Raw genomic sequence first — 15,200 nt, forward strand, 5'->3', positions numbered from 1 at the left:
GAATTTTTTCTCTTGAACGTGGTATAATTGAAACTCCTTCCGATACTTAAATTATTGCATTTAAATCAATACAATCTTACGACCGTCACGTAATAATTATCTTTCTCGTACATTACGCTTTGTCCACCGATTACGCCTGAAATTTACAACCGCATCCGATCGCTCGATTATTTCGTACCTCGTCGAGCGTCTTCTGGCATTCATGGTGCACAGGTTGTATATCTCAAATCGCGATAACGGATTTATCGGGATACCTATCTGCGGCATGTGCACGAGTTGCAAACGTAAGTAGTATCGTCGATATAACCCGAACCAGTCAATTCGCGTCGGAAATTTCTCACTACGAGCTTTTCGCGCTCATACTTTGTTATTATCATAGTAGCGAGACTATGTTCTCATTTAGAAATGCATTTGGTTTCTTAAACGTGATGCTGCGCTCTAGCGAAATCTAAATCGCGCAACAAATCGTAGAATGTATCGACGAGAGATGGTTGATCGATAGAGATTGATAGATAATATGATAATTGTTGATTGTTAATTATAATTGCATCTAAATGCGTAATATCTTGTAAATTGAGAATCGTAATTCGTGAATAAGAAATAGGATATTTTGAGAATTTCAATTCTCAAGTGATAAATCGAGAAAACTCGTGAACATTGAGTCGAGTTAAGAATGACAAGTTAGAGACTGTGAATGACACTTAGAGATTGAAAGTTGAGCGTTGCTTGAAAAAAAAAAAAAAAACTTGAAAAATTTTTCTACTCTGTTATCGAAAAGATAAAATAAAGAGAATATTCGTGCGCTACTTAGCGAAGTAAAATGAGTATTTGTTCGAGGAGGGAAACCACGTTATCACACACAGCGAGTTGAAAGCGCGTTACGAAATGGCAGCTTACGTTTAACACGACCGGGATTTCTAATTATCGTCCGATCAAGATTTACTTTAATTGACTTTAGGAGTATAATTAATCTTTTCGTATGTAGATTCAGTTAATCCTTCGATTTCATTTTAAAGATAATTTATTAATCGGTTTTACAATAACAGATCTTGTGCTCGTATTCTAAATCTTTCTCGCGATCTGCGATCGATAATATTTACAATGTGGCAAGACAAAGAGGATTTCGAATGGCGAATAGCACCCCAGGGATCGCCGATCATTCTTCGCACCTCGATCGCATCGTCATCGCGACACGTGAATGATAAAGAAACGTATAATCAGGGAGGAATATGCGCCTTGTCCGACTCTATCTCGCGAGAGTAATGAGAACGAGCGTTGCTTCGCGCTCACGCAGTTAAGTCGAAGTTGCTACGCGGATAAAAGGAGGTAGAAAACCGGGTTTGCAAATCAAATCCCAGATGCCAGATGCGCGTCGCGACTTTTTCCGACGACAGCGATGAAAGATTCGCTGCGGATTAGAATCGTCGCCAGAGAAGTTTAATGTCGCTCGAGAAAATGCGCCGCGGATTATTCCGATGCACGAAGCACGCGTTCCTGAGGATTACTCGATTAAATTGCCTGGCAATATTATACGCGTATATGCGTATATAAAAGCAGCATCTTTTTTTTTTATGTACATATTTGTAACAGTACATTAGAGCATCCTGAAAAAATATCAGTCAAATGATTTTGCTCGAAATGTGAAATTTGTAAAAGATTTTAATATATCTGCTTTATATATAAAATACCTCATATATATATAATTTCGTAATACATAATTTCAGCTCGGGATTGCATTTAAAAAAATCTTCCTATTTATTCTTTATGCTTTATTTTATTTAATTTTAATTTCTACAAAGTTAAAATATTTTTTTTAGTTATATTCGAGGATCTTTGTCACAAGATGTATGTATACATATGGATTATTTATTTTATTTTTTATCTCGAGGCAAAATGTGCGTGGCGCAAATTTCGGGGCCGAAAAATTCGAAGCTTTATCAATTCGTTCTGCGGATCGTCTTTTTCAACGCGCGATTAATTTACATCCACGGATTAAGGAGCGCGCTCTGAAGCGGCAAATTTCATTAATGCGGTCGAGGAAAGTGACAGTTCGAAATGGCCAAACGCAACGGGGATCTCTCGGCGAGTGGAAAACGAATAAGAAGAACGGATAGAGAGAACGCGCGCTCGCCTCAGCGATTATGCTACCGCCCTTAACTAAGTTGCGGGATTAAGACCGGATGAGACATCGTTAACCGGAGCGACGAGGCCCACACTTATGATGCTTAACGCCGTATGTCCGCTTCCGATGTCAGTTTTGCGTTGGCTAACGCGACCTACATCGCGCGAGAGCTCGTTGTTACAGACTCGCCCTTTGTTACTCAATTCTCGCTATTCTTCTCGCGCGCGATTATCTTCAAACGGATTGCTCGACAACAAGAAGAGAGACACTTCGACATTCGTTTCATATCACGCGAGTGAGTTTTATCGTAATCGCTCTTTGTCGACAGACGGGCGTGTGAGAGCTATCGTTAGCTATTAAACGACGAATTGGGAAAATCTCGATCGGAACGCTCGCGAAAGTTTTTTATTTCCCGCGTTTCGCCCTTTGCAACGCGCATAAAAAAAAAAAGAATTAATCGATGGGTATCCGAGTTTTTATTGTGACAAAGTTGGAAAAAAAGATATATATATATATATATATATTTGAAGAAATATATTTATATAAGCGTCGAATTTTTAAGATTTTTTAGCTCCGAAATTTGCGCTCTACACATTTTCCCCGTGATTAGAGCCCCGCGTGAAAAATAAAATAAATAATTTATAGAGATATCTTTTGGCAAGTATTCTTGATAGAATATTTCAGTTTTGTTATTTTATTTCGAATTAAAAATTAGATTTTAATTAAATAAAGTGTAAGGAGTAAAAAATAAGATTTCTCTATTAAATATTTAAAAATGTTATTTTACCGATCGATTCTAGGGGGGTTTCTATCAATAGAAAGAGACGCGACGGGTTGGCACGCGAATTTCTTCGAGATGTCTTTTTTTAATGCGGCGACGTCGATCGGTTAGAACGGGATTAACAGAGGCGTCGCCGTTTGATTCCGGCGTACGTGTCTATTTTCGAGAATCCAACAGAAACACCAGGCGCCCACCGCGATCCAAATTAACTCGTTCGCTTCAAAGCGAATCGCCATTCGGCAAACATAGTTAGCGAAAAACATTGGAGCTCGATTGTTTTTGCGGTAGCGAATTATTCCGTATGATTATTCGATTAGTCGGAAATTATCGCGAACAATAAAATCAGCAAAGTACAATTGAATCAATCGAAATTTTAACTCAGAGAATAAATTATATATTTTAATTATTTATTAAATATTTATTAAAATTATTAATTTTATTAAATTTATTAATATTATTAAAATTTATTAAATTATGTATCTATCTCCTTTTTATAAACCGAGAAACATTGCAATATCTGGAGAGAAATGGAGCTTTTTATTTTCAAAAATATACAATATAAAAAAATTTTATTTTTAGCATTGACGTAAATCTCTCTCTCTCTCTCTTTTTTTTATGTAACAGATGGCGATGGCAGAAAAGTGCTGTCTAAATCCTTATCGTAAAGCGAAAGTATAAAAATCGCGCGGTGTTATTCGCCACGAGGTAGAAATGAAATCATCTGACGCGAAGGTTCTCGACGCAATCGCCGGTAATCGCTTTATTGTCGCGCAAATTTGCCATGGAGAGAGGCTGCGCGTTTATCTTCTCGGATACCGATATTTCGTCTCCTCTTTCCCCCGATTTTCCATATCTCATCCCCGGCCTCGCCGTCGCGCTGGAGGCGCGCAAAATTCTCTATCCTCCCCCCGACTATCCCTCTCTCTTTCTCTCTCCTTTTTTCCGCGGAGCAGGATGGAGGCGAAATTATTACCGATGCTCGCCCGTACGGCGCCTTCCACCCCACCGATGCGCACACGATGCAGACGCGTATATCGAGTCGCGGTGCACGATACAGAGAGATGCAAACTTAAACGTATGCGCGCGCACACGTAGGTACAAGGACGGTGGACGGTAAGTGGCGTATAACCGGCGGCGGCAAATCGACCCGGAGGGAAAAGAACGGAAGATTAAAAGTGGGTTGGAGGGAGAGAAAAGATGGGAAAGAGATACGCATAGAAAGATGGTTCATCTCGACTTATGGGAGGACCGAGCGCTCTCTCCTCCGTAATCTTTACGGGAAAAGAGAAGGTCCGGCGAAGAGATCAGGTGAAACTCTCGGCGGATATCGTTCGCGCGGTCTTCGCAAATTTAGCCGTCGAGTAGAGTCGGCTAAAATTATTCGCTTCTTTTCTCGATCGTCTCTCGCGCAATCAAATAGAGCGGAAAGTCAATTTTCCGTTCCTGCCCTTCGAGGATAATTAACACGCGTCGAATTGTTCATTAATCTTCAGATATTTTACCAATTAGCGAAAGCAATTAGCTGTGTTATTTGACTTGCATAACTCGATCGAAAGAAAAAGCGATTCTCAACTGCTCGCGGCCTCGTTGCTTTGAAGAAGAACAGAGTTAATAGTCAACATAAATTGATTTAACGTCGTGATGAATAATAATGTAACGTTAGCATTAATTCGATTTTTAAGATGTAGCTTCAATTATAATATAGCGATGCGATATAAAGAGCCTAGAGGAAATTTCGGACGCTGAATTCTAATTAATATGTAAACAATATGTTTTCCTCTCGAAATATACAACGCGCCATCAAAATGCCATTCGCCAGAAGAAATTTAATCGAACTAATTAAAAGTGATGACGCACACATAATCGTATCGGGCGTGCGTATTCGAGCACCGCAAGTCTGCCGGAAATTCACTCTGTCAGGTACAGGTGTTTGTTGTGCACCCTGTATCGAGCCAGCCCTGCGCGCGTCACATGTACATACACACGTACATATACGTGCATTTGTGCGCACGCACGCGTGCTCCATCGACGGCGTTACGCGGATGCAGATGGCGTATAACCAGAAGCGGTAAAGCGGGCGAGGAGAGAAGAGTGGAAGGGAGGTTTAAAGCTGTAACACGGGAGGGAATGCGAGAGCGTAACTCGCTGGGGAAAGAGAGAGAGAGATGGATTGCGTCGCGTTGAAACGAGATGGGAACACAACGGCGGGTTTAAAGGGGTTCGCGACAGAGACAAAGGCAGAATTCGCCTTTTAGAGGAAAGAGGGATGGAATGATGGGAAGAAAAGAAGAAATGGAAGGATAAATAGAGAGAGAGAGAGGGGGGGGGGAAAGAGACACAAAAGGCGGAGGATGATAGTAGAGAAAGAGGATCAACCGGGGAACGAAGTGGGCTGTCGTTGTTGGAGAAGGAAAGAAAGCGGATGAAAGAGGAAGAAGGAAGTGATAGATATACACAGGACGTTCCGCCGCTACCGAATAGCTTTTCAGTCGTGGATTATTTGATAAATCTCCCAAGTCTCAATTTTTCCTTTACTGAAAGAGAAGAACATCTTGTAGCGTAGTCTGGAGGATGCTCAGTGACCAGAAATGTCCCATTTTATTTGGAATAATTTTTTCGAAATAAGAAATCTGTGAGAGTAAAAAATTTAAGGTTCGTTTGCGATAGTATAAAAATATATTATTTTAAATCTAAATCTTTTCAACACTTTGATACTAATTTCGCCAAATATTTAAAAATAGTAAATTACTGTCAATCACTTCAGCACTTCCTCTCTTTTCGCAACATAAAAACGTCGATTAGGGACAACTGTCGCAATCGAGCTATCAATCGAGAGAGATCGTTCTCCCGATTAATTAATACCACCGTCATGATATACATTTTGACAACGTATCTACCCGATGTATACAGACCCTCCGGTTCTGAGATACTCCGTATACTCCGAAACTTCCGAAGTCATTCGCAACAAGCGACTTGCTTGCTAGCTAGCTAGTTAGCTAGCTAGCTAGCTAGCTGCCTCGTGGAATTCTATTCACCACTATACCATCGCTATCAGTGCATCTTTGCCTCCTCCGTCGTGTCCTCCATCGTCACCACCACCTCCTTCAGCGACCAACCCCCCAGCCTCCTCCTCTCAAGATCATCTCCCGGTCTCTTCTACACTTCTCATCGTTCCCTTAACAGTAAGCAGAACTTATACAAGCACATATACATACATGTACACACACATATATATATATATATAGAGTATTGTATCACATGCCGCTCAGTGGAACGACGGGGAAAAGAATTAGGGCTGCGATTTAACCAACGTGGATATTGCCTTTCGTTATGTTGCCAGGAATAGTTGCGCGTTAATTATGCCGATTAACCCATTAGCTTCTTGCCACGTCACTGTTCGTTTTTGCGTATTTAATCTACATTTATCTCGTGTCTGTTATATCTTAGAATCTTACATTCCTGGAATGCAATTTACATATATCTCTCGTGCATACCGATATTACGCTTTTTATAGATACATGTTCGATATATACAATACATGCATTTTACACATAACGAATATATCGTGACAAGTATATGCGATGACGCTCTCTGGTTTTTTTTTTTTTTTTTTTTTTTTTTTTTTTTTTTGTAATCTGATTGCATTCGCGATGTCGCGCCGCTGTGAAATCGTGTTCGGCAGCCGCCTGTCAATTGTAACGAAACGGTAAAAGCGCACGTGCCGCGAGTGGCAAATGAACACGATGACGAGAGAAAGAGAGAGAGAGAGCAGCAGAGAAGATAATAGATAATAGACACACCGGGGCGATTGTTCGCGCAAACGCTTTGAATAGACGCCGCGTGGCAGAAGCTCGTAAACGAGGTTCCTGTGAACTTGCCCTCGATTAAGATCATTATCCTTTTTTGCGCATTGCGCCGTTTACCCTAGAGCTAGAGTAAAGTCCTGTTACTCGTATACCAAGTACCTCCCGTCAACGCGTGTATGTCGGAAAGTTCAATTTATCATTAATCGTACCGATCTTGATTTTATTGATAATTCGATTAAAAATTTGATTGCGAATAGAGCTAGTAAATTTAAAGCGTAATAAAATATAAATAATCGGTTGTAACTTCTCCACTATTAATCGACGATAAATCATTATTTTACGTCATGCGATATGGAAATAATAATGGGAACGATAAAGACCCAGGATTCAAATCTCGAATTAGTGAATTTGACCCCTCGATATTTTTCTCGTTTACGTTTCTAATTAAACCTCTTTTGAGAGAGATAAATTAAAATGATGCTTAAATTTGAGATTTATATTTCTGATAATAATCAGAAGAGGAATAAAAGTATAATAAATTTATATAATTTTCTGGAAAACATTTAATTTTCATGTATTAGTATCAATCGCAATTAGTCTCTGCAATTGGTCATAATTATCATTTAACGAGCCATATTATTGATTGTCAATAATATATCTAGAATATATATTTATATTTATTTATTTTAGAGTGCGTACGTGTGTATAGAATAGACAGATATTTTTCATTAATTTTAATTTAGAAATTCTGAAAAGCAGCTTTAAATTAGTGTCGCGACTGAGGAGTTAAATTCATTCGAATATAGCAGAATCGCGTATAAATTCCTTCACAATTGAAATCCCTCGTACAAGATTTTTATATCAGCGTATCTAAGAGAGCGTATAACACTTGCGCGCCAATCTCGATTTTTCCTTCGTTCGTTTTTTTACCAAACGAGGAACGGAGGCTCATTCGCGCCTTTTCCTTTAATGAAGTATCGGGTCACCCTTCGTTCTTCCCTTTTTTTTTTAGCGCTCGCGGAAATGTTTTTCCCTCGTTTCTTCACTGCCGGACAAATGTTCCTCCTCGTTTCGTCCGCGCACACACGCGCATTACTCGACGTGGGTGTCACCGAGGAACACGCTTACGACACGGCGTCGACGGTTCCGTTGCATGCCGGAACGCGAGGTTAAAGAAACGCCTTGGCGCGAACAGGTTCCCTTCCTTTATCAAGGCGCCGACCGCCGAAGGGAGGCGCAGTGGAGGTTGCATCAACGCCAACGACACAGTCGGAGACTGACAATGGATCGCGTTCTCGCCGCTTAAGCATTTAAATCGCGAGGAGTCTGTTGAGAACGGTACGAGTGAATTTCAAGTATAGAGATATGTGAAAATTGCAAAGGACTATAAATTTTATTCTAAAAAATATCTCCTATTTCATATTTATTTTTTATAGATTTTTTCATTATAAATATATTTATTATCCAGAGTGACGGTGTATAAAATGGTGCAAAAGGATATCGCAGCACATGTGGAAATTAATAATTTTCGATTAACATAAAGCCAAAAGGAGTGCGAAATAATATTTTCTTAATTCATCGATATATACGAAAAATAAATCGCATATTTTTAAGAACATGAAAATAAGACCAGATGAGAAATAAATTTAGAGAATCGAGGATATATGACTATATTTAAATAGAATGATGAAATTGATTCCCCGCGTCTCTCATTAACGATGAAGTTATACTTTGATAAATCGCACGCGTTTATCGTTAGTCGTCGTTTACCTCGAGGAAAAATACAACTCGCGCGCTTATAAACAAAGCACAAACGTCGAACGGTACGGTTCTAAAATTGTAAACGTTCCCACGAAGCCGAGTAATTTGTACCGTTCGAGACGCGATCGTTAAACTCTTTCGTGCGGCGATTTAGTAGGTTTCTTGCTGGCAGCGGTGAGCCAGTCAGCAGTCAGCAAGGACTTAGACGTTGGCGTAATTCGAATCAAACCGTGACTATTATTACCTCCTCTTTAGGACAATACAGTTACTTACGAATTTGATGAAATAAAATGAAATACGATATATCAGTTTCGAAGCGTATAAAAATAAATTTTTAGCTTTTACAAGATTTATACTGTCAGAAGAATACAAATAGTATTTTTTTGTATAAATAGTTTTTTTAATAATTGTCTATGAAAATGGTTAAATAATTTTCGCAATTAATTTCGTAAGTCATCGTTATATTTTTTTGACAATCAGATTATATATATATATATATATATGTAAATGTTATCAATCTAAAATCTAAAATATAAAACAAAGACAAAACAATTGATAATTTAAAAATCGCAAAACAATGAAGAGCTTTGACAGTAAATAAATTATAGAATATTTATATAAAATTAAGTATGCCAAAATAGAATATATTCCATGTTTTTATCAGTCTTGTGATGTGAGCTTTTCAAATTTTCGAAAAATTCAATATCTTCAATCAAATAAATCTTTCTCCAGCTGAATCGCTTGTCAATCGAGTTACATGCTAGGCAGAGACGAGAGAGAGAGAGAGAGAGGAGAGAGATTTAAACTCACGCAGTCGGTGTGGCGAAACCACAAGGCACCGCTCGCAGAGTGCGCGAACGTAGGACAGTGCATTGAGGGTCGATGCCCTCCACCGTACGCCGTCGATGTTCGGTGCTCTACGTATTTTCTCTCTATCTCCTTCTTTCTCTCGCCACACGCCGCCGGATACTATATCCTCGCCCCGGTCTTGTCCCCGGGCTCTCTATTCCACATCGGCCGGATACTCGTCGGATGGGTCCTTAGAGGCTCGCGTGATCTCTCGCGATGATCGAGAAAGGACGTCTCCTCCCGCCCCCGCGCGTTTCGTTCTTCTCCAGGGCAAAAAAAAAAAAAAAAAAAAAAAAGCGAAAGATGCACTCTCGAGATGCACTATAAGATGCCCGGCCGTAACGGGCGCGATTATCCTTCTTATTAAATTAAACACGGCTAATTCCAAGGTCAAACTGATAAACGACGTATTTGCTTAATGATGTAGAGGCAGGTAATTGTGATGACCGTTCAACAGTTTGTCCGAAGCATTCGTCGAGAGTGAGGTAATCTCTGAGGGAATCGCGATGCAACGAGCTTACTCGGAAGCAATTACTTCGACCATCTGCTTTTCTCATAGAGTCGACTTTAATCTCGATATTTTCACACGAAAGCATTATTTGTTGTTTCTTAGTTATCTTGTAAAGTTTTTAATGCTGTATTTCGTTGAATCAGCTGTATTAGGAATTCCATTTCTTTTCACTGCTTATATAAACATGACCTTGTCCAGGAAGCGTACATTGTTATTATCCACTTAATTAAATTAAGCGACAGAGCGATTTTTCATAGAGCAGGTAATAAACGACGTGACTTGAAATTAATATCCTCTAACTTTTTAATGCGTTTAAACACTCGCGAAAAAGCAATAAATTATCTCACGTGTAACTTAATATACATTAATTACACGTAGTACGTCGTATGTGAAATAATAATATGCATTATATATCTTGATAATTTTTTAAGCTTCTAATTGCAGGAAGGCACACCTGTGCATACTTTTAAATTTTCGCCAGGAATTTAGAGATCTATTGTAATTTTTCTATATTTTAAATTGTTTGCAATAATAATACAAATATTTCTATTTTCTATCAATCATCATGATTTATAAATTTTAATTTTCTATGTCAAGTAAACTTTACGTAAAACTTGCAACTTTTCCTAATTCGAGTTAACTGACTCTAACTTTAGGCCTCTCAATGGGAAACGACAGCGTCGTAGAATGAGAGAAACGCTAATGGATGAGTGACGAGAGACAAAGTAGTTGCCCCAAGGATCAATGAACGATTGTTCCTTAATACCCGATATTCCACAGGTTGCAATCGCACGTGTATTTCTTGTACGCATATCTCTCTCTCTCTCTCTCTCTCTCTCCTCGATTCTAATCGAGTGCTCTCATCGCTCGCGATATCAAATTATCTCTATCTTCTGTTGGCTGCTACCACCGCACTGCTGCTGCAGAGCCCGTTTAAAATCTCTCGCGTCTAGTTGCGCCGAATGAGTTTCCTTGTTTGACGAGTGGCGCTCGAGCGATTTCAGAAGGATCGCGTTAAACAGCGAGCTGTAAATCCCCCTTAGCGTTCACTTCACTAAGGCACTTCGACGAATCACACGACCCGAGTGCATCTCATTCTCGAGATTAAATCGAGCGACGCTTTCTTTCTGTTGCAGTGATCTCGAGCGGGACTTGTGCTTGTCAGATAGCGATGAGGAGAACAAGGTAAGATATCGCTGAATAAAGATTTTTTTTTTATATTTTAAATATTATCAAATTAAATAAGTTGCGAATTATGATTATTATAATTATCTTAGTTACTAAAAATTAGATATTATCGATTACGTATTAAGCATTATAATGAGATAATGAATATCGGACTTTTAAGCTGTTATTTTTGAATTATTGACGTTAAACAATAAGTTGCACTTTTGTTTGCGGGTTTGCTTTTTCCTTTTCTTTTTACAATACCGCAGAGTGCTTTTGCAAAATAATACGATCAAGTTACGTTTGAATAACAGCATTCATCACACGGGAAGAAAAATTCCGTTCCATTTTATTTCACGGTAAAATTTCTGATAGCTGATCTTTTTATTCTCTCAGGCGACATCGTCGAGACCGACAAAAGCAAACAGAAGTCCAGATCTCACGGTTGTGTAAGTAAATGATTTATATCCTGATTAATCGTTTGAATCTCAAAAAAATTAAGAAACACTTTTATTTATTTATTTATTATTTTTTTATAAAATATTAGTTACATTGAGAGAGAGAGAGAGAGATAGAGAAAGAGAGAAATTATTTTAATATATGTAGTCTTGAGTTGATTACTAAGACTTTTAAGACATTCACTTTTCTTTTGTATCTCCAAACTTATATATTTTTCGAACAAATATTGTATAATCAATGTTTTTGATATTCCGGCAATTTTTCCATCGAAGAGAATAAAAAGCAATATATAGGAAATAGAAAATTATTTTCGGAATGTCGCAAGTTTTTGGTGTCGTATTTTTATTAAAATATAATATATACTTATATATACGAAATCCTAAATTATTTTCAAAATTTCAGATTGAATCAACAATCACAAATCTTTTAAATTAATTATTATGTCACTGTTGCCGATTTTTCAGCGTGTCGATAGCATTATCACGAATCGAGATGTCCAATTTTCCGCATCGTTTGATTTCGCGTCCTTACAGCCTACCAACGCCGCTGATTCCGGCGATGACACCGGCGCCGACGCCTTTATCGCCGATGGCCATGTCACCCATGGGACCGCTGTCGCCGCCGCGGCCGATCAGTCCGCCCAAATATCCGTCACCGAAGCGGACACCGGAACAAGCCATGTCACCTCTACCCGGCATTGCCAGTCATACGGTACGTTGCCCTCCATCGACAAATCCGATCGTCCTCGGTCAACCATCGAGCCCAGCCGAGGCGCCGCAAAGCTCCGGAAGCGCTAGCACGAGCTCGGGCACGGACTCTGGCACGGATTCCGGTTCGGACAGCAGCGATGATTCCGAGGACGAGGACGATGTAACATCGGCACCACCTCCGGTCAAGGGACCCACGACGCCGCCATCGGTGTCACCGAAGCAGGAAAATCTGGTGGAGGAACCGCCACCCGCCGTGGAAGAGCGCCGCTGGGATCTCAGCTCTTTTTTCAACAAGACGGTACAGCAAGAACAGAATTCCGAATCGAAGCCGGCTCAGGTAAATCGATTTCTATATTGATTAAAGGTGTGAAGTGTTGAATATTTTTAAAAAACAGTTATAGATATTTTTATAAATTTAAAGAAACGGTATCTTTTCGAAACCAAGACTTTGATTTTGACTTTTATATAAAAATATGTTTAGATTATATATAAGAGAATTTTCAAGATTCTACGAAAATTTTTTACAGGATAAGGCTAGACGGGATGATACACTTGAGATAAAGACGGAGAACAGCAGATCACACAGAGAACAGTCTCATGATTGGCAGCTTGATGAAGGTCTGAAGAGAACTCATATGGGTTCTATTAGCGACAGCGATCATCATTCCGATCAAGAAAAGGTTCATCAGATGATTGAAGACAATCGCTCCCAGATAGAAAAACCAAAGATGGCCGACACCAGAAAACGCGGGCGACCCAGGAAATCTAATAAGAGTCCGAAGCGCGGTCATCGGACGTCAGACGAGAGCTTGAAAAACAGTAAGCCGCGTAGCCGGACGAGGACAGTCGGTAGTACTTCCGGCAAGAAGAAGCAGCCTAAATCGAAAGAAACGGTGACCACAAGCGACGACGACAGCGACTCAAGATCACAGAGTGACTCTGATAGCGATCGCCGATCTACCAAAGTATCGACCGTGGTTACGACGAGAGACGTCAAAAAATCGAGACTGAGCCTGTCGTCCAGCGAAGACGAGAGTTCGCCGCCGCCGAACAGAAAGAATAACAACAGTGCCTCCGAGGACGACGCCACACGATGGACAAGAGTCTCCTCTATTAAACGGAACAATTTGTCAGACTCGCCGAAAAAGCAAGATAAGAAGAAAAGTCCCGCCAAGGGCAAACCCAGACGGCCAAGGTCTAGGATGACCAAGGTTACCGGCACCGGCGGCTCTGATTCCGACAGCGAATCAGAGGTATCTGTGAGAAACAGTCGCATCAAAGTCGCTCGGTAAATTATTTTTTATAATTATTTGGGATTATCGATCTGGTTTTTTTCGTAAACAATTACAGATTATAGATAATATAAAAGATATATATTTAATATTTTTTAATATTATTTTTGCATCGGAGTGTAATATATAATTTTTTATATCTTCTATATATGTATCAATGAAAATATTAATAATGCTGTAAGTACAATAGCAACGCGATTTTGCGTCAGATTAACGAGCAATCTTTTATAAATTTTTCTATTGTTGTGAATTATTTTCGTCTTTTCTTGGTATAATCTTGCCTCTTTATTTTATTCTTAACATATCATTGACATTACGTTTTTTCTTTATTACTTGACATTTGACACATTTTGACAACTGGCAATCTACTATCTAAGAACATGGGCCAGATGATTCAGACGTTTCTTTTGTTATTTAAATCAGAATTTTTTTTCTTTAGCTCTTTTTTCCAGTTCTTATTTGATAAATATATAAAAAAGTTAACAAATAAAACTTGGAATAATTAGTAAAACTATTATTAATTATAGAGTACCACCCAGACCGCGAGCACCACCCACGAGGACGACTTCACCTGATAACTCCGACAGTGACAACAATCCAGCGTCCAAACTGCAGGAAGATGACGCCGGTAATGTGCAAGATAAGAAGAAAAGCGACACGTTGCGGCACGTTTTCTCGACGTCGAAGGGCGGCGGGAAGGTTGGCGGTAAAGGTGGGAAAGGTGGTAAAGGTGGTAAAGGTGGCGGTAAATGTGGTATCTACGTGGAAGAGTACACGAATAATTCTGCCACTCCGACCGGCGGAGATAGTCCTTACAAGAGACCATCTTCACGGACATCCAGTGGTGGCAACAATATACTCCTGCGCTCATCCCCCGCTCTCACCCACGTGAATGGCGTGCCAAGTCTGATGTGCAAGATAGATCTCAATAGAATATCTTCCCAGCTATTGCTATTAGCGAGGGGACAGGAGCTTAGACGGCGCACGGAATTACCCGATACCAGGCCGTCTTCGAGACAGAGGCCGTCCTCCAGTTTGGCAATTTCGCAACCTCCGAGGCCGTCCACACCGGAGGAGGGCGAGATTGTCGACACACCACCGCCGCAACAGGTCCCATCGGATCGCGCTAGAATCCATCGCACCGACATCGGTCTATTGGGTAATAATAGTGACAGAAATTCGCATTCTGTGATCAAGGCCCAGTCAATGTCATCAGGCCCCAAGAACGGTGGTTCTATGCTCGAAGGTGATGCCGGTGGTGCTAGTAGTGGTGCCGGTGCGATCGGTGGCGGTAGTGGGTCCAAGAGGAAACGTAATCCAAGTTGTAGTTCCGTGTTGAGTTTAAGTCCTGTTCAATGTTCGTTGCACGCGAAAATCAAGAGTTCGTCGGAGCATAAGGACAGGAATCGCAAGAGGCAACGGAGGCATGCTACAGACGATGGCCTGATGTCCTCTCAAGTATGGCAGTTCAATTTAAAAAAATATAACAACTTTATTTTTCGGTTGTTTTTACTTACAGTCGTTTTCCAATTATATCTTTGATGTATATGTAGTTTTATATTTAAGGTTGTATGTCGTATAATGAAAACATTATAAAAAAGTTAAATTTTTTTAAAAATTGATATTAAAAAAATGATGGCGTACATTGATACAATGTGGATTTAAAATTATTCTAATAAAAGAATACATTTTTTTTCTTATACGTGCTCTTACGGCAATATAACATTGTTATATAACCAGAA

At 39.7% G+C, this 15,200-nt stretch overlaps 1 protein-coding gene across 4 annotated transcripts in view; it reads left to right on the top strand.

The window, feature by feature from the left end:
• Lilli (AF4/FMR2 family member lilliputian) overlaps positions 1–15,200 on the top strand; it is a 228,358-nt gene that overhangs the window by 204,207 nt on the left and 8,951 nt on the right. For 3 of the 4 annotated variants that reach the window (XM_070293985.1, XM_070293986.1, XM_070293988.1), the window contains exons 8-12: positions 10,967–11,015; positions 11,394–11,446; positions 11,921–12,503; positions 12,694–13,454; positions 13,986–14,916. In XM_070293985.1, coding sequence (XP_070150086.1) covers positions 10,967–11,015; positions 11,394–11,446; positions 11,921–12,503; positions 12,694–13,454; positions 13,986–14,916 — 2,377 coding nt within the window. The remainder of the gene's footprint in view (positions 1–10,966; positions 11,016–11,393; positions 11,447–11,920; positions 12,504–12,693; positions 13,455–13,985; positions 14,917–15,200) is intronic. The other variant, XM_070293987.1, reaches the window with a different exon arrangement.

This window comes from Polyergus mexicanus, unplaced genomic scaffold (genome assembly GCF_030449975.1).
Source record: "Polyergus mexicanus isolate NDT 795.1 unplaced genomic scaffold, iyPolMexi1.0 SCAF_4, whole genome shotgun sequence".
NCBI classification, from domain to species: domain Eukaryota; kingdom Metazoa; phylum Arthropoda; class Insecta; order Hymenoptera; family Formicidae; genus Polyergus; species Polyergus mexicanus.